Genomic DNA, 23,574 nt, shown 5'->3' with positions numbered 1-23,574 from the left:
GAGGTTTAACTGAATCCTTTAATGAACAATCCTGGGTCTAGTGGCCATGTTCTTTTAGCATGACTACATTTGTTTGTCTCAACAGCACTAAAATCAAAAACCAACAACAACAACAAAATACAAACACATAATAACCAGACACTATATAACACAGAGACATTGTGGTTCTTCAAGTGTGTTCAGTCAGTAGTAAGTACATGGGCTCCTGAAGGAAATACATTAAAAGTGCTCAAACATACAGTTCTTTATGACGAAGTGCCCCGTGCAAGAATCACATCTGAATTTTGATGCTTTAATCTGAATGATTATAATCATTATCACGGCTTGCCAATTTACTGAGAGATTTGATAACATGTTTTGTAGGTTTTATGGGCATATTTTGGCATGTCAACTTAAATAATTCAGTCATTTTTTAGGAAAATTCTCTCACTGCCTCTGGTTAATTAAGATTATTTCAGGGCTCCTAATACGACTACTTCGACTCCTTAAACTTGTTATGGTTTCGACTGCTGATTTCTGACGGCAGGATGTGAAGCTCGGCGGTGTGAAATTCTTATTTTTACTCTTTGGTTACATTTTTGAATGAAACTTGCCCACAAATGGAGAAAAACAAGGACAATTTTATAGCAATTTTAGAGGCGTTGATTATCCAAAATGATCAAATCTAATGAACGCTCACCTACTTGTAAACAGTTGCAACTCATCAGGTTGAAACGGGCAATTTACGAGCAAAGTTTGTTTGGTGAATTTGCCTTGGACCTCTAGCACGAACATAAGAATACCAAAATGTTATGAAAATGTTCTTGCACGAGGACGAACATGCAAGTAAAACTGTGCATTCCCTGGTCTACCGGTGTGTACTAGGCTACTTTCTACATTAAAAGTTCCCCTTTCTTCCTCAGGTCACTTAAGTCAGTCAACAGCTGAGAGTCTCTACACGGACAATTGTGTGGAAGCAACAGCGAGGGGAGGGTATGTGAAAGGGCAGGAGTGAAGCCACTGAAAGTTCTCATCATGCTCTCTCAAAGGCACTGGTCCTCTGATGCGAACTTGAGCTCCTGTATAATCTTGATCCCTGATGTGCTGCCTGGTTCACACACTTGAGTTCACTCCGCTCCGTGACACACACTCCCGAGTCTCTCGTCTTCAAGGCTTTCATCATTTTTCAAAAGTCCTCCTTTCAAGGTTCTGGTCCCTCTGGGTCTAAACGGTACCGTTCTCTATACTGACCCAAACTCAGACATCCAGGCTACGTATTTCTCCAGGTCGGCGGCGGAGACAGACTTTGAGATCTTCTTCAGTGTGAGGGTGAAGTCCTCCATGGTCACGGGCATCTGCAGCTCGTCTTTCGACAGAGCTCGGATCTCCTCGGGGCTCAAGCCTTGGATCCGACGACGCATTGCCATCATGGACGCATCTCTGATGTGCATGTAAAGACAGGAGCAGAGAGGGACAGGGGTGTTTAAACACATATATACATAACTTTTTTTTATAAATATGCTCCCTAAAACATTTGAACATTATTAATCTTACTCCTGCCAAATGGATGGAGTCTACGCTGTGATCACTAAGCAACAACTGGCTGCAATGCTGCAGGCTACAGGCTGTGTGTGGATGATGCTCACACACACACATCCAAGGTCAACATAACAATGCAAGCTGGAGATGAGCAGAGACAACTTAGGCATTATAAAATACCTGTCATTGCAAGTATATCCATGGTAGAAAAGACCACACCAAGGACAGCGTGGCGGGGTAAAAGTGTTCAACTGAAGCAACCAGTAGAAATAATATAAACATATTCCAATAATCATTGCATACTTTAAAATAATCATTGGCGTTATCTTTTTATATTTAGGTCACATAGTAATGAGGAAGCTACATATATATCAATAATCATCACTGTTTTAAAGACCAATCGGTCTTTTGTGATCGATTCAATAGTGTAATAATAAAATCAATATCAGTCAGAGCTGGTTAGTAATAGACAATAACTTGCTCATAAAGAAAAGTAATCTGTCTCTGTCTCGCACGCACAAAACACACACCGTCTATGGTTGCTCTTGTAATGTCAAAATCGAAATGGCTGTTGTGTAAACTGTTTGAATACAGTCTGCGTAACCATTGCCGTCAAGTCTTGACATTGCATCTATATTCTAGGCCACTGGTTCCCAACCTCGGGGGTCGCGACCCCCACTAGGGGTCACCAAAGCTTCACAGGAGGTTGCGTGGCCCTCTTGATTTCCAGGGGTGTAAGACAACGTTTTTTAAAAATATACAGTTGGCCTATATCTCAGCATTTCGTTTGATTCTGTGAAGAAAACTAAATGAAATTGTTATTTTTTTAGTTTGGATTATTATTTAAGATAAAAACAAAATCTCACAGGATAAGGGCACAGTGAAGATCTGAACACAAACTATATTCACAAAGGGCTTCCCTCTCTGTTAAACAGCCTCGACCTGCATTAGAAAAGTATGCAGTTATAACAACCAAAGAGCCAAACAACCAAAACTCATCTCTGATGCAATATTCACAGGAAATAATCTGCTCAAAATTCATCCAAATAGCTCGTTTTACAAACGTCCTGCAGTTAATGCGTTCATTATTAGGGTTAATTTGACAGTTTATCAGTTGTTCTGTACTGTTATTGTTATGCATATAATATGAAATACCCATAAAGTATGTCACTTAGTCAGGGGTCGTCAGATTACTCAATGATAGAAAAGGGGTCCCCTAAGGTAAAAAGGCTGGGAACCACTCGTCTATCTAGCGGTGAGGTGAGGAGATTCCAACCAAACTGAAGCCTCTCCCTTGTGCCAAGAGTGTTGGAGATCTACGGTGGCCGGCGCAAGAACACGAATGGCCCTCTCTAGAGCCATTTGGAACCAACCGTCCAAAACATGGACAACTCCCAGACCGGACAACGCTGTGGTAGCGACCTGTCAATCACAAGGTAGCCACGCACTAAAGCATCCCCTGCTTTATGGTCTATTTGACTCTAAATGTGACCATAATTTACTAAATGAACATCATACTGTATTGAAGAAGACTCGAAACTAGCGATTAAGACCATAAATTCATGTTTACAATGTTTACTGAGGTAATAAATCAAGTGAGAAGTAGGCTCATTTTCTCATCAGACCTTGCATTGGCATTGGCTTCACTTTTCACACCCAGAGGTTACCCACTGGTCCTAAGTCTGTCTTTATGAGTGCATTTTTATTAGGAGGTGAAGGGAATGAACTGATTATCAATTTCTCGATTTTTGTAATTTCGCACAAGTGCATGCACTACCACACACACACACACACACACACACACACACACACACACCTGCAAACGTTGGTGATGTCTGCTCCAGAGTAGCCCTCAATCTTCTCAGCAATGAGGTCAAGATCCACATCATCAGCAACGTCCACCTCCCTCAGGTTGATCTTTAGAAGCTCCACCCGACCTACAGCTAAACACACACACACACACAGACAAATACACAAAACGGTTTTAATCAGATTTTAGGAATGTTGTGTGCAGCCTCGGTCCGACTACTACAGTGACCACCGCTCTAGTTTGTTGTGCAGTTAGCCTGTTGGTGATGAGGTCACCTGTAGGCAGGGCGATGTAGATCCGCTTCTCCAGCCGTCGTCGTAACGCCTCGTCGATGTCCCAGGGAAAGTTGGTGGCGGCGAGGACCATCACCATCTTAGAGGGGTCATCGTTATCCAGAGCTCCCCCAACGCCTGGTCGCAAAACACACACAAACACCACAATTAAACTAGAAAACGCACATTACTGCACCATTCATGTGACATATGATCTTGGAATCTATTTACATTACTGAATTTGTTTTAGTTTAATACTGGGCTTTATACAGCTCTACTTATGTTGATCACATTCAGTAACAAGGTAGATTTTATCCCAATCATGAGTTTTGATATCAAAATGTGCCAAATACTATAAGAAAAACTGGTATTATTCATGCTTTTGATTGTAATTTTTCTTGAATGAACTCCACAAGCATTCCTATTACAAACCCCCCTCATAGCTGCACCTTCTCACTTCTCTATTCCACTCACCATCCATCTGAACCAGAAGTTCTGATTTGACCCTGCGGCTGGCTTCATGTTCGTCAGATGTTCCTCTTCTGCCACAGATGGAGTCGACCTCGTCTATGAAGATGGTTGTTGGTGCATAAAACCGGGCCTAAGAGAAGAAAATAGTTTAAGAGACTTTTTCTCTGCCATACAACAAAAATATTTTGATCTTCAGTTTTGGTTATTGTGAGATTTAGGCTCAGCAGGCCAAATACATGTACACAAACTTACCATTTCGAACAGCAGACGAACAAGTTTTTCTGACTCGCCCCTGTATTTGGAGGTGAGGGTGGAGGAGGACACGTTGAAGAAAGTAGTCCCACATTCTGTGGCCACAGCTTTGGCTAACATGGTTTTCCCCGTCCCGGGAGGGCCGACCATTAGCACGCCCTAAAACAACATGTTACACACTGTTGAAACTCAAGACACATAAAAAAACACATGTGCACAGACAGCACACTGATGCAAATCTCTTCAGTAAACATCAGGTATATTACTGCTGCTCTGATGTTTGACATTTCTGCATCTGGTTTGCATCTGTTGCTATGGAGATTACATAAACCACAAAAGGACCAGTGACACAATCCGTAACATTTTTATGTAATTGTAGCTCCTGCTGCCTCAGAATCTACACAGGCTAATGTGTGTTATTTTCCCTGCAGGATGGGGCAGACAGATTTTCAATATAAAACACTGATGCAGGCGGGATTGATCAGAATCTCAGTAGGAGCAGGTGTGAGTGGGATGGCTCATCTGCAGTAACGGTGCAATGTATGTACAGCGAGCCAGTCATTGTTGCAAAATAAACCCCGACAGGGTGATGCAGGACCCCGACGCCCTGAAGGGGTTTATTTCACAACCGCTATCTGTACATTACCCCATCTATTACACGGCTATTTACTTAAGAAATCAATAATTTTACACAAAAATGGTCCTCCAGAGTCCGACATCAAAACTGCGTCCATAGCAACGGCCTTTTATACATAGCAGCGATCTGCTATAAAGAAAGAAAAGACCTTACAACGTCGTGATTGACCAATCAAAACGAAGTATTCAACAAAGCCGTGTAATAAATACCAACGACCTTCGGCCTACCTGTGTGCCAATAAAACAATCATGAACATTTTTCTATAACTAATGTATTAATCCTTAATTTTACTGCGCTTTCAGTTATCTGAAAAAAGGGCTCTGACTAAGTAAAGAGTTCAATTATGCATGCATATATCAGACAAATGAAAAGCACTGTGCTGCTGTAAAAAACGATTAAGTATTGACCCTCACATGGCGGGCCTGAGGGGGAAGAGGCCTCACATGATGAAGTTCAACAGAGGCCGAGACGGTAGACAACTACCACAGTCACGTAGATACTGAGAGGCAGTATGTCAGTGATGCAAACACATGTAAGGGTTCACATTAAAGGTGTGCTCATATCTGAGCGAAATAACAGCAGGCTGTCGTACCAGATTGAAACGGAGCTTAGTTTGAGCGTAGTGCGGGAGTTATACTATAGCTTTGTAAAAACAGGTTGCACCATACAAGTTAGTTACAACGTAGAGTTAAGATCAATTTTAAAATGTATCTCCCTGAGCAGGTGTAATTCATTCATTATTTATTGTTGTCATAGCAGAGCCAGAGGATATCTTTTATATGAGAGGTGAGATATTTGATGTGCTGTGTGCTGCTCATGTTTATGTGAACATCACTATTACCAATAAGGAAGTATCTTTTAGCAATGTTTGGAACAGACGTGAAAAGAAAAGAATATACCTTAAAACAAGTGTAACTGTGTGTGATGAATAAATAAAAAAGAAGTGCAAAAAACAGTATTTGGATTAGACGAGGGCACAACTGTGATTTTATGTTGCGTTCTCCTGGAATTGCCGTTAAAATTATGTTTTTATATTTTATGACTTATACTTACGTATATATTATGTGTTATATAGCCAACCTCACCTTAGTAAAGAAACATCAACGTAGAGCAGACGTGGTCAATAAATGATCGTTAAATTATTAATGGGGAAACGGACACGTCACACAGTATACTGTATTAGCTAGTTCACGTGTGATCGCATACATTACTTTCCCCTTTTTAATTAAACAGTCTCTTATAGGTGTCTTTTTTTTTAAGTTAGTTTTTTATATTTTTTGTTACAACATTGCAGTTAATGTTGACTTTACACTCCAACTTTGTATTTAGCTTTTGTTCAGCTGCAGGACTCTAAAAATGGTGGGTGTGTTACAGTATTTTACTGCAAGTAGTGCTGTCAAAGTTAACGCAATAATTAGTTTTAAAGTCACTAATTTCACATTTCAAAAAACACATTAACGCTATTTGGTCTTTCGGTGGTTGTAGCGGGCTCAGTTTTAAAGCTAGAGTGAAGGTCCTGGCAACTGGCATTGCCATTTTCAAAGAGTTAAGCCAATATGGCTGCATGTAAAAAGGCAATCATCGAAGCAGATTCAGAATTAATTTCAAGTCCGAGCGCAGAACAATGTGAGCTTCTCACTGCTGAGTAATGTGTCTCTATTGATTTCTCAAGTATTTTTTTAAAAAGCACACTAAAGAATTGCATACAGCTCAGAGTACGTAAGCGAACACATTTGTGTGTGTGTGTACCTTCCAGGGGCGACGAATTCCCTTAAAGAAGTCGGGCATCCACATGGGCAACACCACCGCTTCTCTCAGCAGCTTCTTGGCATCTTCCAGGTCAGCAATGTCTTCCCTAAAGTTCATCCAGAGAACTCAGTCAGCAGTGTGAAAAAAAAAACAAAAAAACTTCCCCCACAGCAAAACGTATAAAGAAGTGTATAAGAAACTATGTATGCTACCATACCAGTGTACGTTAGGGTTACGAGACACAATATCTCTCTCCAGTGAGTCCACCAGGTCGCTGTCATATCCCGTGCCGTCAAACTTCTTCTGCTCTACATCCCCTGGGCAATCTCCAGCCACTTTCTTCCCCTGATGAAGAAAAAAAAATAAGATTTATAAAAAAAAAAAAAAAAAAGGACAGATTGACTCATTTCTTGGGGACCTCCCTCATCCATCCATCAATCCATTCAACCACCAATCAACTGCTGTAGTCTGACCTTATCGTCTTTGGCCTTTGTGCCTCGGGCGTCTCTGTAACCCGGCCGGTCTGGTTTAGGGTTGGCCTGACCGCGGCCTCCTACCCCTGCCCCTCGATGGTGCAGACCAGGGGATTCCTTCCTCTGCTGCTTCGCCGCACTGGGGGGGCGCTTCACTGCAATAGGATTCCTACAGAGACACACACACAGACAGGAATAATACTATACACATGAGTAACAGTAGGACACACGTGCAGACAGAAACATCAAAGATAATTTGCAATGAGGGAATAGTGGTAATAACATAGCATGCCAATGTCCCCACACAACCAGCTCCACTAGGTCTCTATAGAGGTAAACGCTTGATATGTCCACTTTAATGACCATACGGTTAAGAAAAACAAAAATGGCTAAACAGAAATGCAAAATATGTCTCCTTGTAGTTCAAAGTGCTTCCTTATAGAGGCATTTTGTTCTACAGACATTCAGGGTAGTATCAACAACAATCAGTTCTTCCAGAAAGTAAAGACGTTGCCTGGATCAGCACCTGAGCAGGTGGCTGAAATAAAGAAACCAAAATACCCACATACTGCCATCTTGTTCCCAGTTCTTTTATTCTACATAGCATGAAATAAGAACTGGCAACCAGACAGCAGTGTGTAGTTGTTGTTTTTTTCAGTTTTCAGGGCATGTTATTATATAGAATTAATGGGTGTGTTTCTTGGAGACTGATTGAAATGATCCTCAGTCGAAGGCTTTCTAATGTACTGTATGCGACAATAAAATGCTCTTTCATTTGAAGTTTATTTATAAAGTAAATATAGGAATAAGTGGGGGCCAGACATTGGGCATGTATTTTAATATTTGTGAGTTTGGAGTACAGACAGGCTGGTAAATATAACCCAATCTCTTCAAGAACACAGTGTGACACTAAATAAATGCTATCTTGTGTTTTTACACTAAAACCTCTATACCCCAATTTTAGTTTTTTCTAGCACACACATTAAAAACTTCACCTATATGTTTATATGCTTCAACTGATAGTAGTAGAAAAAAGATCCATGAAGTTTGATTTTGTTGCAGTGGACCCTGCATGAAGCACACAATGGCTTTGGGTCAAAGATGTAACCTCTACACACACACACCTGTGTTCTGCAGGGGTGGGAGGGGGCCACACTGCTGGATCCACGGGCCTCTCCTCAGACTGAGGGGCAAGAATGTCAACTGGCCTCTCTGACTTGAAGCTCTCCAGAGTTCCCATGATGCCTTTCACCTGCTCATACTCCTCGGTCAGTTCCTGCCTGACCTGGGCACAAACAGAAGAAGGACAGTATTGTATCAGCATTGCATCACAGAACATCCTACTAAAAGTAGTTGACGTGGTATCTGTAAAACAACACAAGGCTAAGAGTATAAGCAATGAATAAAACAAACCTATAAATACAAAAAAGTACTTGTCACCAAAAGCATCTAGAGAAAACCGAGAAAAGAAGAAGCCAGAGACACCTTAGGACCAAACTGTCACCAAATTACATTTTACCAATCTAATGGCTAATAGAATAAAAGACCCCATATACCTGTTAGAGCTACCCATGGACTGTCTATGGTGCCAACTAAATGGAGGTAAATTAAACTCATTGCGTAAAGGGTACTGGGAGTCCAGTGAGCTGAGCTTTGGTAAAGTTAACGTTTGCTTACACAACTGACATTATGGCATGCTTTCACAATGTTTTAGTTCTTGGGATTACAAAACAAACAGATCAATAACGGAAGTATAGAACACTGTCAACAGAGACATCAACATTGAAAAATCCTTGTCTTTTTTCTGAAAAAATAAAATAAAATCACTGTTGGCATTAGGATGACCAGGTGTCCCACTTTACCGGGGACTGCACAGCATTTTTATCCCTTGTCCCACGTCCCACATATTGAGATGATGTCCCTCATTGGCTCTAGTTTTCAAAAGTCAAACCACTGCAGGACAGACTTTATCCAATGGCTGTGAAGACAGCAGTGAAGGCTGTCTTCACGGGGCTGTGTTTGCTGTCAAACTGCGCACGTGGGTCGAGTGCAGGTTAACATTTCGCTGTCTTTTCTACACTATGCCCAAAGGAGAAAATTCCAAATCACCACAAAGCTATGGAAATTTAGGCGGAATGTGATGGAAATTACCACAAAGAAAAGGAAGAGCAGCTACAATTACGACTGTGAAACTACTTATTTACAAGTATTTATAAGCCGGAGGCAGGCGATTCTCAGTTATTTGTGAAATTTGCCAGTTATTTTTCAAATTCACACGGGGGGAATACGACATGAAGCGACATAGTTCATGTTAGTCTCACAAGAAATGTTCAAAAAGAGACGTGCCGAACTATGGAAGCTTTCGGGCAAAGCATAGAGATGTTACAAGATAAGGGGCAGAATAGAAATGTTTATTATTTAAGTTAGACAGACATTATGTCAAAATTGTAGACTACCTCTCAGCCTTTGGTAACGTGCCCCTTCTTTGTGCCACGTTTGGTTTGTTGGGATCTGGTCACCCTAGTTGGCATCAATGGAAAGTGTGTCATCCAAAATGTTTTTTTTTTAAATATATGTAGTGCTGAACTGCAGTCACAGCACAGGCGTCCCCTATACTGATGGTTTAATAACTGGTGTAAGGATGGTATGTATGGTCAGGGGGGGTTTTGGGGGAACTCACCTGTTGCCATTTGCCTTTAAGTGCAGGGTCTCTGAGGGACTGGCAGTGCTTGTGGATCTGTTGAATGACGCCTTCGTAGTACACGACGGAGGAGTCATAGTTACCCAGCAGAGCATACTCACGTCCCTTCTTGGCATTGTCACATATCTCAGCCAAATTCATGCTGAATAACAGCTGTATGGTGAGGGAGGGGACAAGTAGGTTAAGTATTTTGACTCAGTATTGGAACAATGAGTTGGCTAATACGATACAACTTTATTGTCAGTTTGCATTGAAATTCATTTTGCATCCATAGACGGCGCAGTGTGAGAAAAAGTACACATACAATAGACATACTGTTACCATAAACAGACAGACAAGTAAGAGCAATCAGACAAAAAAACAAAGCACATCACAATTATTCATAAATAACCCATTACAAAATTACCTTCTGTCCTCTGGATTTACATGTCTTTAGCAGCACATTAATTATTATTTAGCAACAAGATGGACTGATGGACAAAAGCCTGTTCTTTAGCCTGATGCAGGTTAAATGTAGGGACTCTGAATCGCCTCTTGGAGGGCAGAAGTTGATATTCCCCATTTAAAACATGTAAAGGATCAGAAGAGATGCTGTTGGCCAGTCTGAGCATGCTCTTGTTGTGAGCTGCTTGAAAGGAGGCTGCCACAGGTTGGCCAATGTTCTTCGCGCAGATTTTGATTTGGCTATAAAGTTTAGTTTTAAGTTTTACAGAGAGACTACTGAGCCAGGCTGTGCTGCAGTACAACAGGACACTTGGCTACTGGCTCCAAATGATCTGAGTCTTGCTAATGTTGGGTAGTTATAATGTTTTAAATCAACGAGCTAGTGGTGTCCTCATAATAAATCCTACTTATTTACAGGATGGTGCAGCTCTAAAGTCAGTCCCCTATCAGATAGCAGCTATAACACTGATAGCATACACCTGCCAGTCGAGCTAGCTGTTGTCAGAGACTGTGATTTTAAATGAACAGATTGTTTTTTATAGCAGCCAGTTCACCTTAAATCAAACTATCTTCTTGTCTTGCCTACAGCTTGTCACATTGCTTGTTAGCTTCTGCTAGCTTGCTGCTAGGCCACAGACAGAAAACAAAGCTTAAATAACGTAAACAGCCACTTAATCCCTTCCAGTATGTGTTGAATATGCATGTAGACAAAAACAACCTCCGTTATATTCTTTAACTACATACAGAACATGAAAATAAGCCTCATACCTGCATTAAAAGCACTTGTTTGTGTCGTTTTCTTTCATCAGAGGTCCAGTGTTGAGGAGAGTGTTACCATGACGCCGCGGAGAGACGCCGTGTGACGAATACAGGCGGCTCGATTACCGTGCTGCGTTAACGGACTTGTGGCAAGCCTGGTAAAGATGACACCCTAGTAAGTGATTAGCGATCGAGGTTGACATTACTCTTGCAAAACCTCGCTATCAAATGTGTTAAATTGACGCAGTAGGACATTTTTTATATCTTGTTTCAGAAAGTGCATTTATATGTCATAAATAACATTTACAGTCAGCGACACATACGTTGAACTAGATGATTGGCTCGTTTACAGGATTTGTCGAACACATCATCAGAGCTAGAGCTATGCACACGTTGGCCACTAGTCGTCACTAAAATCCAGTCAAATATCAGAATCGTGTTTATTGCCAGGTGTAAGAGGCATACACTAGGAATTTACTTTGGTTTTGTTGGTGCAAGTAAGCAGTATAATAACAAAAGAGTAGATACAAATGTTAGAATAAAATAAGAATAAAAAAAATAGAAATTCTACCAATTTAAAATATACAAAATAAGCTATAAACAAAAATAAACATGATATAAACAGATAGTGCAAATATTGCCGGTGTGCAAAAAATCAGGTACCAGAGGGAGAGCGAGAGGGAGAGAGAGGTATACAGTAGGGGGGTGGTATTGAGAGTGTATGAGAGAGGGGGGTAGTCAGTGTCGGCGGGGCAGTGGTGTGTGAGAGAGAGAGAGAGAGATAGTGGGGGGCAGTAGTGTGTGTGTGTGTGTGTATTGCAAACTAGGATGAAGCTGAGGAAACAAGATCACATTAATGGCTGTTCTGGAGCTTTCAATCATATCACATGATTTTCATCAGCAGATGGAGTTAACCTGGTTATAATGGCATTGCAGGTGTTCAAATTCCATGTTTTATGAACACCTCAAGGACTTCTTGTTCCTGTTGGCTGAATGGATGGATAAAGAATGTTTTTCTGTTTTTCAGGCTTTATCACCATACAAATACAATAAAGTGAAACAAAATAATATATAATATTATCCTTCATTATATGGAAGTATCTGTTATGATTTGAAGAGCCTGAGATGGAGGCTGCGTCACCACACCAACACACACCAGAGACAATTTAAATCACACTGGTAAAACCACTTTTATTGATTTGCAGTTTAACATTGTCACAAATCTCCATTACTGTTGGAAAGTGTTTGCATTATTATACACATGCAAAAAATCAGTTGTGATTTTATGTCATCAATACTTTACGGCATTACAAATTTCGAAGACAGCTGAGCATGTGTTCACTCAACTATGTGGATTTGCATTTTGTCCCAAAAGACTGCTACATTTTGTCACTGGTGAATTATTTCCAAAGAACTGTGTGTAGGCCAATTAGCTGACACAAAGCTGGTTATGTTCATATTTATATTTGAGAAGTACACATTCACCAACAGCACCAAAACTCATGCTGCATTTATTTTTTTTAAGAACTGAAATATCACTTAAAAACATAACTTAAAAGAAAATGATTGCACGGTTTTCTTCACAGTTTCAATTTACCTTATTGGTCCCTTTGCTCAAACTGAAATCTATTTTGTCCTTTAATTCACTGTCTGCATTGCCAGTTGTAGTGCTACTAGACGACTAATTGCATATGATTCGCATACATATTAAAGTGCACTCTGCAACGCTCTGTTCTTTGACTCAAAGTGATTTTATGTGCAGTTTGAGCATACCTCCATTTCCATTCATGCATTTCATTGAAATGTTGATTTAATATTGTGCAAACTAATAGGCCCATACTGTCACAAGCTTTACCTTGCATCAGGCAGGGAAATGTGTAAAACCATGATACGTTTCTTCCTTTTCTATCTCATGTTCATATGAGAGGCTTTTCTGAATTCAGTCTCAGCGTTATGAAGAGACGCTGCTTTCCTCAGCCCCGTTATTGATCCTGAAGGCTGTGATGACCTGCACACTCTGAGTACATCCATACAGGATGGAGGTGACCTCAGCATTGACAAGTTGCTGCTCCCTGCTCTCTCTGGTCCCACAGCTGCCTGATGCTGCTCTCACTCGGCTGCTTCAGTCTCAGGGGTTTGTGGCTCTTCAGTCTATAAGCCAGAGTCAGAAAGATAGCGTCGACGTGTTCCTTCTCAGAAGGTTCCTTGGCTGATGTCTCAAACAGCGGGAAGTTGTAGCTGTCGGCAAGACACTGCGCAGCCGTGGTGGGGACCTCCCGGCGGTCCCTCAGGTCGCACTTGTTGCCCACCATGATGCGGGGCACCAGGGGCCCTACACAGTGTCGGCTGCACTCCTCAATCCACTCGGGAATGCTCTCGAAGGAGGTGAGGCTGGTCACGTCGTACACGAAGATGACGGCGTGGACGCTGCGGTAGTAGTGCTCCACCATGCTCTTCCTGAAACGCTCCTGACCTGCCGTGTCCCAGATCTGCAACTGGCACAGCAGAAACAGATATTGATATGACCAAATACTACTGTAAGGATAAAACTAAATAATTCTATATTTTTCTTATTGGCAACCAGAAAAGACTAAAGCCAACAATGTTGTTGTGGCCATTTGACGTAAAAATCTAAATCAAACTTAAAACAAAGGGCCACTGACGCACCATGGGTATGTGGTTTACGCAGGCAAAAGAGTCCATTGTCCATGCAAAATGTATGTGTTTTTGATGATTTATTTATCCAAAACGCAAGCAAACGAAGCACAAAAAAAACATGGATGTCGCTGCCTCTCTTGTTCTAGTAAAAACCATAAGCCCACCCAGGTGAATGCTGGTCCTATACCTGCCTACCTACCTATATAACCGCGGGTGCTCACAGTTTTACCCAATTCATAAACAAAAGAAAACAAAATACTAATTACGTAAAAAACTAACAAGAAAATAATTAAACTAAACAAATAACTATCAAAAGAAAACACTATCAAAAATCAAGTCTAAATAAAGTAAACATCTAGAATAAACTCAAACAATACTATTTATTATTAGTAAAACAACAACTAAATACTAACATCAAATAAATAGCTCCTACAAATGTATTAGTCCTGATTATTTATTTATTTCTAATTAGTTCTGAAGATATACATCTTTAACAATTGGTCACAATAACAAATATATATTTTCATTAAAAAAAAAAAAAAGGCTCAGTAATTCCCTAAAACAGCTGGGCACTGTGATTTTTAGCAAACATGAGTAAAACAGGAGTACTTGGAGTATTTGGGACTACTTTCAGCAACAGATTAATACAAATGTGGTAGATTATTGAGTATGATTAATGTGCGATTGATTCAAAACAAACCACTGTGTGTAGTATGGCTGTCCTGAATACCATTATTTGGGGTTCGAAGCTTTGGTGAGAAACATTTGAAGGTAATTGAAGCTTCGTGCGGCGAGTCAGGCTGACATGTTCTTCTGTCTGCCTCCATCTCCCCCGTTTCAGTACCTGAGACAGTGCCACTGCCAAACTACTGTACACACACGCACCTCTACACACAACAAACAGCGATATACATCTGAGAATAACTAATAATAATTCATGTTGAATATGAATAATGTTGTGGGCTTATTCCTCATTTCATGGGATAATTGGGGATTTTAAATTATTATTACATACTTATATATATATATAACAAAAAAAAACAAAGCATTCGAATAGTGATTTGGAGGTTGAATACCATGGCAACGGTAGAAGCTTCGAAGCATTCGGGTCAGCTCTAGTGTAGTAGTGAAGGAAAATCTCACCCAGTGCAACAATGTGGCTCCATGTGTTGTTATTAGTTTTTGGACACTTGTTTTTTGTTTTTTTAACAATATTTTGTATTGAATTTTACATATAAACATATACACACATACAGACAGACTAACAATATCAATAATTAAATTATACAATGAAATGTTTAGTCAGAATTTCCACAGTAATCAAAGAAAGAGAGACATGACATTTCATGTATTTCACATTAGTTTTTGGACACTTGTTAGTGGGACCAATTCATTGTTGGTGTTGGTCTTTTCATGGGATTTGTTGACAATAAGAAAAATACAGAATATGACCTGTCACAAGCTGTCTGGTGCAACGTGTGTGACGAGAGGGTGGCAATGAATGTTTAATTCTAGAGAATCTTGAAGGCAGTATAAAATGTAACACAACTACTGCTCCCAGCAGACCACAACCAGCACTGCTCCCAGTAGACCACTTACACTTACACACCAATAACTGACAATAACCTGATATTTTCAGGTGGAATTTCATTTCATTCTCACTGTGCAATATCATTTTCCACTTGTGCAATTTTGTTAATAGTCTGTTTATTGTCAATACTGTATATACTGCTCCTGTTTTCTATACTTCCTTCTATTTAAATGGTTCATATTTTGTTACACTTTGTTTAGCTCTTACTGTGTTAGCTGATGCATCTTGTTTTTTGCACTATCCCCTTTGCTGCTGTTCACTGCAAATTTCCCCACTGCGGGACTAATAAAGGAATATCTGATCTTATCTTATCTTATCTTATCTTATCTTACAAATCAAAACCTGGAGATGTGGAGCTTAGGAAAGAGATAGACCTTTTTCCACACAAGTATAATCACAGTAGGAAAAGCACAGGTGTGTGTAATTAAATTAATGTTGGCTGGAAATTACCTGTGATGTCTTCTGCTCCCTCTATACAGTATATCATTGATTAAAAAAAAAAGCTGTGGGAAAATAAGGGGAACAATGTGTCTGACTAGCAGATTAATGGGCTAAACCTTATTTATAGGTATTGTAAAATGCCCACAGAGATGTAGACACTTTTGCTGTACATCTTTTCTTGCCATTATGTATGTTATTGGGTAAGTTAAGATGGTATAGGACGCCAGCTGGTCATTTCAAAGAGGTGACTGTTAGGCCTACCTTATATTAATACACCCCATTTGTTTTATTTTATTTCATGTGTTATATTTAAAAAATGTGTATTCTGCTTTAATTAAATTTTTTACAGTGTTCTTGTGTGTTTACTAAAAAATAAGCCTATATATATATACATATATATATAATTAAATTAATGTTGGCTGGAAATTACCTTGATGTCTTCTTATATCATTGATTTAAAAAAAAAGCTGTGGGAAAATAAGGGAACAATGTGTCTGACTAGCAGATTAATGGGATAAACCTTATTTATAGGTATTGTAAAAATGTCCACAGAGATGTAGACACTTTTGCTGTACATCATTTCTTGCGATTATTGTGTAAGTTAAGATGGTATAGGCTGCCAGCTGCTCATTTCAAAGACAGGTGACTGTCAGGCCTATACCTTATATGTGTTGTAGTGGTGCCATCTCCCATTCACAGCCTGTTAACTGTCTAAAACAGACTCCAGGTCAGGCTGTGTTCAGTCATAAACAGCAGTTCAGGCAGATGGCTGCGTTAATCTTATAGGAAACACAGTTGTGCATGTCTGTGTGTGTGACATTAAAGTGTATGTTGTATGTTTGTGGGTCTTCTTCCTCTATTTACCTTGATAGTCTCCCCATCCAGCTGCAGCGTCCTCTCTCTGAAATCGACCCCGATCGTCGCCTCCGGGTTCTTCAGGAAAGTGCCCCCGCAGAACCGGTAAGTCAAACACGTCTTTCCTACATTTGAGTCTCCTATGACTATTATCTTGAATATCCGAGCTGGTGCAGTGTCATGGTCGTGTTGAGAAGAGAACTCTAAGGAGTCATTTTGACCGAAAACGGTGTCAAATTCGTCCCCAGGTTTGTTTTCTATTGCCATTGCTCATCTTCTCGCGGTCTGGGATGTGATCGGCTCTGAAACATCGCGAGATTAGGAGGATGTGTTGGTAGCATAACTAGAATAGGAGATTTTTCTATGGTTGGTCATTTTTCTATTTTATTGGGGAAATTCTTGGTTTCCACACCTCATTCCTTCCTTTCTTGAATAAATTTACCAAAAAATTAAAAATTAGCAAGTGCGTAAAACAATGTAGAAATAAATTAATTGCCTTATTCTTTTTTTTATACTTTCTTTTTTCCCTGTTTCGAGGTTGTTTTCATATATGCAATTTACAGTTCATAATAACAATAGTTTATAAACCAATTTTCTAAGTAGTTGAGCTTATAGACGAACTCGTTAGGTACACTAGACAAAACAACTTCAACATTCAAAATTGAAATAAAATTAAGTAAAGAAATAATAATAATAATAATAATAATAATAATAATAAAAAGAAAGAATAGAATAAAAAAATAAATAAAACATAATATAAAAAACAAAAATAAAAAAACAAAAAACAAAATAATAACCCATGTAGCTATATTTTTCCTTCTGTTAGACTCCATCTCTTCTCAAAAACATCCTCCATATTCCTTATTTTGTGAGAACTTTTACTTCTTGAATTACACTTTTCCATTTTATAAAACCTGGGAGTTATATCTAGGGTAATTGCCTTATTCTTATGCTTTTCCTCTTTATCAGCATGTTTTTTTTTTATTAAATTAATTTAAAATTTAATTTCACCATTTATTTGTCTTTCGTTTCATTAATTAATGTTACTTATTGTTTTATTTATTGTGAAGTAATGAATGAAGATTTATTTTCTTGTCTGGCCATATACATGACATGTCATGGTACTATTCTATTAAGTTAATCAACAACAAACAAACAATACTGTATGTGCAATATGTACCCACCCTCTAACAGCACTATAGATCGACCACACATTTGCATATGCAGGGTACAATCCAGTATATATATCCAACAATGGAAATAAAATAAATATATTATGCGCACACAACAAAAACAAAACAAAATCTACATTCATGTGCCATTAATAGTGAACAGATTGTATGTCAGATTCATTTCATGAATAAGTAACATATAGTCCGTAACGCACATAAGATATGAGGTTATTTTTTTAATCTATTGTAAGATATTTTTATCCTTCTATTCCATGCTTTGGATATATTCAGAAAACTTGGATAAAACTTTCTAATCAAATCTGAATATGGAACTTGAACTTTTTAAAACAATGCTTGTTGTAAATCAGGAAATAGAGACGGTGGTACATACATTTTCTTTTCCACAATACTCACAGATCCTCTCATTTTCATCTATCCCCCTGTATAACCTTCAGTTTCAACATGTACCTGTAATATAAATCATTCTTATACTACAATTCTTCTAGATCTTGTTGAATAAAGTTTTTGAAAAAAAAAAATACACACAGAAATACTCTTCTGCATCAGACACGGGTGTTTATTTGACACATACACCAAAACAGCTTTATAATCCAGACCGTGTGTTACCACAGACAATCACCACTTCGCCTTCACACACACACACACAAAACTAAAATTATAACACTTCAATTATCCATCATACAGAAGGACAACATTGAGAACTACATTCATTAACCAGTTTATTAGGTACAACTAGCGGAAACTAATCCAGCCTCATACAACAGCCCTGTAATTAATCCTACCTTCATGAAGGTGTTAATGTTCGCTGTTTTACAGAGGTGTCGATTCAACTTTGTTCATTTTGGAGGCTGTAGTTTATGGTATTGCATTATATACCGAGAGGTGATTCTAATATTTTGTCTACAGCATTTATATCAATGATAGCAGACACATTAGAAACACTTCTGTGTGTTTCAACACAGCTAATAAACTGGTAACTGAGTGTATGGGGTGGTTTGCGGAGGACGGATGGCTTTGCAAAAGTTCCACTACATGCAGACAAAATGTCCTCCAATTAAAAGAATTCATCAGGACCAAACAATACTTTGTGAAATATAAAGTTAAAAATCATGGATAAGAAAACACATACATACACTCCATAAAATACTTTTAAATAAATTTCATACAATTTATCATTTGTCACCAAAACCACCTAATTTTTTACTACATTAAAAAAAAAAAAAAAGTCAATCATGGCATACAGGCTTTTGCTGAAGCCTAAACCTGAGTGAGCATACAGTACATTGGCTTCTTTATTTCACACATTAGTTTTCACAACACCGGCTGTGTGTGTGTGTTACGTCTTGATGTGCATCAACAACATACAAAAAGGACAGCGAATTTTTAAAGCCCTGTAAATGACCAGTGTTTGAGGTCATAAACGTGAGGCACTTGAGCTGCCTGATGTCCCAAAAGTCACAGTCATGATTTTACACCAATCATAAGCAGGTGTGCCCATTTATTCAAGCTTAAATCAAATGTATATTTCAGTCACAAACGTATGTCTTTGTAGAACACATCACGAGCGCCGAGCATTAAAGGGGCCCTGCACCGATTTAACACCTTATAGTCAAATTACTAGTCATGGGGAAATGTCTTTTGTAGCTCTGAAGGAGCATTTTCAAGTATAAAGAAATTTGGAATTTGCATTACGGCAGTGGTTCCCAAACGTAGCTTTGCCATAAACCCCCTTAAGAAACTGAAAAAAATGTAGCAGAGGTGCCATATACAAAAGACACAACACTCCCCTGCTACTATATTGACAGTAAACTCAAGGCAAAGATAGAGTTCTTTGTATTTTTTTGAGTTGACTGATGAGTTTGCTTGGTGAGCATCACCGGTTTTTCTTTCCCACCCCGTCAAAAATCTGTTAATCTTGTACTAAATCAGTCATTTTGTTTCTTTCATTAATCTTGGTAGCCTTGGCATAATCAGAGCACTCTTGATTTTGATTCACAGACCTCGTTCACAGCAGACATTTTGGCAGGAGGAGCACAGGTGGAAGTAATAACATTAACGATGTATCAGCAATTCATTATCTTATTAGTAACACCTGTGTTTGACATTTTAAAATGTCTCTGCCGAGAAAAGTGGTGCCTTCAAATGGGGTCGTGTTTTACCGTGTTCACGAGAAGACTCCATATGAACGCCCCCCTCTTGTGTTTGACAGGACCTCGTAAATGGAACGTTTCTGAAAGCTCAGAGTTCACGAGTTGTGACGTGTTAGTTGACGTTATCGGAAATGGCGGAGGCCGTGGAAGTTCATTTTTCGGTACATAATAAGTTAATACATTGAAATTTCAGTCTTATATTGTTTTTCTTTGTAATTTGTTGATATTCCCAACGGCCTCATCTTTTTCCTCTGTCATTACACTTTTGCATTTCCTGCATTATGTTACTCACTTGCTAGTTTGCTAAATTGTTAGCTTCTGTAGCTTCTAGACACTGACAGTACTGTTAATATTGCCGTTGCTTAGCAGCGGTGTTCTCACGACAAGCATATCGTGAACACGACTTCCCATGTTGTAAATACGAGCTCACGATTTTCATTTGAAGGCACCATCAGAGCACTCTTGAATTAGATTCACAGACCTCGTTCACAGCAGACATTTTGGCAGGAAGAGCACAGATGGAAGTAATAACATTAACGATGTGCCAGCAATTCATTATCTTATTAGTAACACCCGTGTTTGACAAGATAAAATGTCTCTGCTGTGAAAAGGCAACTTTAGTTTCATTCCAAAATTTCCCTCTGGTCTTGTTTTTTTATTTTGGAAACCACTGCATTATGGGAAGTGTAGGATGACCTTAAAGACAAAATGTCAGGATATAATCAACAGCTGCTGCTTCGACTATTGATCAATCTTTGTTAATCTGCCTCTCGCCAGTTCCCCCAACTTTATGGAAGTGTAATTCTACATATGTGGAGTAACTCAGCTGCCCTTATCCATGTGCTGAATTATGACTCAGTTATGTTTCTGTCTTATATTTGTCTTGAGTTATTGTGTAAACAAGACTCATGCTGACAACACATGATACAACTGGAACAACAAAGCCCTTGTCTCTTGGCATTTCTGAAACTAACTCTGCTTATAGTTTCTTCTCTCCTTCAGTAAATATTCATTAAAAGCCATTCTGGCGAAGAGAAAGACGTCCATGTGAAGAAAAGATTTTGATGGACTTCTACTGTAAATGGCTGGCTTTAATACAAAAATTTAATCTGGATCTGTGAACTCTCCTGGCAGACAGAACCCTGTAAAATCCATTCAATTATAAATAAGTTAAACTTCTTCTTTGACACGGTAACACATTTCACTACCAGTTCTCATCGGAGAAAGAGCTAGAGCTGCCAGAGTCTGTGTCTGCGTCCGTCAACCCGTCAAAGTCCCAGTCGGCGCTGGAGCCGCTGTCGTCGTCCTCCTCTGTTGAGAAGCTGTGAGCAGAGCCCAGGCATGCCGGGTACACGCGTGTTGAAACACACACGGGCCCCAGGGTGGACACATACACTGCCATGATGTTCTTCCAGATGTCCCTGGCTGGGTCGTATTCATGGATGAGGACCCTGTTTTTGTTGTGCTGCAGTAGAGTCTGAGTGAGGAGGAGCAGCTTGTTGTTGTGCTGGATCACCTGGTAGTTCAGGGCGCGACTGTCGATGGGAATGTCGCCCAGCCTCTTCCATTCCCCTCTGGTGGGGCTGTAGGCTTTCACCACGGGGATGTCACACACACAGATGATCTGGTCCTGATACACGCAGGCTTTGTGAAGCTTGTCCCTTCTCAGCGATCCACAGTGGCGCCAGCGGTTCCTCTTGGGATCGTAGCAAAGCATTCTCCTTTTGTTCACCACATACAGGTGGTCGTTCAGCGCCACCACCTGCATTTTACCTAAAGAGTGAGGCAAAGGAGCCACGAACGTCCACTGGTTCCTCTGGACGCTGTAACACTCCACCTCCTTCAGTCTTGCATCCGTCACTGGATTCCTTCCTCCCAGAAGGTACACGTAGCCGTTGAGGTAGCCCATCCCAGAGTGTATCCTCCCCAGTGGCCTCTCCGCCAACTCCTGCCAGCTGTTGAGCACAGGGTTGTACAGCCAGAAGTGTTTGGAGAGGTGGGAGGCTAGGTACAAGTTGTTTTCAGGTGTGGCACAGGCGATCAAGGACTCCATGGTTGAACGTTTGTAATCCTGACTGCTGAGGTCCTCTAAAGGAGGAGCCATGAAATACAAGTCCTCCGAGTAGGGGTCGCAGCACATGATGTTGTCATTCGGTAGGCCGAAGAAGAGGATCATCTCTTTCGCACTCACACCTATTCTGTGTTTCGGTACGTCCAGAGATGCAGACATCCCACAGCTGTCCTCTGCAGCAGATGTGTTAAAGAAAGACTCTAGGTATTTCTCAATTAAAGGCCTGGCCATGAGACCTTCCAAATAACACTTGTCCTTCTCTGTGAACAAATTCCAGCGTACACACTTCAGTGCCTGTAGTGCATCCTCCCTTTTCTGGGGTGCATTCGCCTCTATCCACTGCAAAGCAGCCGAGCACACCTTCCTCTCACAGTCCACGTCCAAAGTGTCCAGAGACAGCATCTCCCTCAGCTGCATCAGATCCAGCTCACAGAGCTCCCCTCCATTGCACACCTGGCTAAAGTTCCTGGCTATGAATGCTTGTGCATTCTCCTTCAATGCAGGGTTGTCATAAGTGTCTGCAAACTTCAGTATCCCCACACAGTTGGACAGATCCAGCCTCCTTGTCATGAAGCTGGAGCAAGCCTTCCTGATGTACTCCAGCTGCAGCATGTTAGCAGCTGCGTACAGCCTCTGCACATTAGCCTCAGTGATGGTCACCCTGCCTGTGTAGCAATAGTCGATGATGACGGACATGGACTCAGAGTCCACCCCGCGGATGACCACTCTCTCCTGCATGCTCTCGTTCAACCCGCCGGTGAACATGCTCTTGAAGTAAGGGCTGGCGGCGGCGAGGACGTTGCGGCTGCACAGGAAAAGTTGGACAATGTCACCTCTGGCTGACTCCAGTGTCTCCTCCTCCTCTTCCTCTTCTTCTTCCTCACACTCCACTCCGATAGTAACGTCCCCGAGCAGCCGGCAGTCGTACAGCAGCTTCAACTCGTTCATTAAACCTCGAGCGTGGTTCACGTCCTCCAGCACCTCGGGACCACTGAAGCAGCTCAGCGCCGTCGCCATGCCTGCGACTTCACAGGGAGCTATTTTTTACGTCGAAAATCAAACATATGCTGTGAAATATACATTACCAGCTGAACTGTGGACCCTGTGTCTGCAAACCAATACTCCTCGGCCTCTTATTGATCATAATGTCGCGTTTAAATCGGAGATAATCCACCGACAGTGGCTGTGACAGTGGTGTCTTGTATTTTTCTGGTCATGTTTTGAGAGCTCATAAAACGGTCCGGGGGGTCGAAACTACAGCTTCCGGGTAGAACTTTCCAAAATAAAATAACATGAATTACTTCTTTATTGTTTTCTTCCATTTACATGCATGTTCTTTTTTAAATATCTATATCTTGTAATTTGCTTAATGATTGTATATATGTATATATATATGTTTTTGTTTCTATTTTGTTAGACTATTAACAAAATTGCACAAGTAGAAAATGATATTGCACAGTGTGAATGAATGAATTAATGAAATTCCACCTGAAAATATCAGGTTATTATCAGGTTATTGTCAGTTTTTT

The 23,574-nt window shown here is 40.2% G+C and overlaps 3 protein-coding genes and 1 long non-coding RNA gene across 6 annotated transcripts; 1 reads left to right on the top strand and 3 right to left on the bottom strand.

Moving 5' to 3' along the window:
* Window positions 1–11,244, bottom strand: katnal1 (katanin p60 subunit A-like 1). Of its 2 annotated transcripts, none has more exons than XM_074658782.1 (11): window positions 11,096–11,244; window positions 9,863–10,036; window positions 8,307–8,467; window positions 7,183–7,351; window positions 6,927–7,054; window positions 6,710–6,815; window positions 4,324–4,482; window positions 4,075–4,201; window positions 3,604–3,738; window positions 3,335–3,461; window positions 1–1,419 (listed from the first exon to the last, which is right to left on the bottom strand). In XM_074658782.1, exons 1-11 carry the CDS (start codon window positions 11,099–11,101, stop codon window positions 1,221–1,223), a joined length of 1,491 nt encoding a protein of 496 aa, XP_074514883.1. In that variant the 5' UTR covers window positions 11,102–11,244; the 3' UTR covers window positions 1–1,220. The 2 variants fall into 2 exon arrangements, with proteins under 2 accessions (XP_074514883.1, XP_074514884.1); XM_074658783.1 differs by lacking the exon at window positions 11,096–11,244 and adding an exon at window positions 9,639–9,702 and having other exon boundaries at window positions 9,863–9,974.
* LOC141782421 (uncharacterized) lies at window positions 9,173–11,617 on the top strand. Its single transcript, XR_012597111.1, has 3 exons — window positions 9,173–9,492; window positions 11,137–11,261; window positions 11,439–11,617. It is a non-coding gene; the product is annotated as an uncharacterized LOC141782421 (long non-coding RNA).
* A 634-nt stretch (window positions 11,618–12,251) lies between these two features.
* On the bottom strand, window positions 12,252–16,961 carry LOC141782419 (ras-related protein Rab-33B). 2 transcript variants are annotated; one of them, XM_074658781.1, is made up of 2 exons: window positions 16,641–16,961; window positions 12,252–13,575 (listed from the first exon to the last, which is right to left on the bottom strand). In XM_074658781.1, exons 1-2 carry the CDS (start codon window positions 16,896–16,898, stop codon window positions 13,135–13,137), a joined length of 699 nt encoding a protein of 232 aa, XP_074514882.1. In that variant the 5' UTR covers window positions 16,899–16,961; the 3' UTR covers window positions 12,252–13,134. The 2 variants fall into 2 exon arrangements, with proteins under 2 accessions (XP_074514882.1, XP_074514881.1); XM_074658780.1 differs by having other exon boundaries at window positions 12,252–13,581; window positions 16,641–16,958.
* Window positions 16,962–18,369: 1,408 nt separating this feature from the next.
* On the bottom strand, window positions 18,370–23,303 carry kbtbd7 (kelch repeat and BTB (POZ) domain containing 7). Its single transcript, XM_074658779.1, has one exon. It carries the CDS (start codon window positions 23,060–23,062, stop codon window positions 21,179–21,181), a length of 1,884 nt encoding a protein of 627 aa, XP_074514880.1. The 5' UTR covers window positions 23,063–23,303; the 3' UTR covers window positions 18,370–21,178.
* Between the last annotated feature and the right edge of the window lie 271 nt (window positions 23,304–23,574).

Source organism: Sebastes fasciatus, chromosome 14, assembly GCF_043250625.1.
Source record: "Sebastes fasciatus isolate fSebFas1 chromosome 14, fSebFas1.pri, whole genome shotgun sequence".
Lineage (NCBI taxonomy): Eukaryota > Metazoa > Chordata > Actinopteri > Perciformes > Sebastidae > Sebastes > Sebastes fasciatus.
Note: the sequence above shows the minus strand (reverse complement) of the source record. Positions and strands in the feature narration are given on the sequence as shown.

Excerpts from the sequence above, each read along its gene's own strand:
- katnal1 (XM_074658782.1), bottom strand. Across the intron at positions 7,352-8,306 it reads CCCACCCCTGCAGAACACAG|GAATCCTATTGCAGTGAAGC; the intron begins GTGTGTGTGTGT and ends GTGTCTCTGTAG. Across the intron at positions 4,483-6,709 it reads GAATTCGTCGCCCCTGGAAG|GGCGTGCTAATGGTCGGCCC; the intron begins GTACACACACAC and ends ATGTTGTTTTAG.
- LOC141782419 (XM_074658780.1), bottom strand. The coding sequence starts at position 16,898 with ATGGCAATAGAAAACAAACCTGGGGACGAATTTGACACCGTTTTCGGT. Across the intron at positions 13,582-16,640 it reads TGGATGGGGAGACTATCAAG|TTGCAGATCTGGGACACGGC; the intron begins GTAAATAGAGGA and ends CTGCTGTGCCAG.
- kbtbd7 (XM_074658779.1), bottom strand. The coding sequence starts at position 23,062 with ATGGCGACGGCGCTGAGCTGCTTCAGTGGTCCCGAGGTGCTGGAGGAC.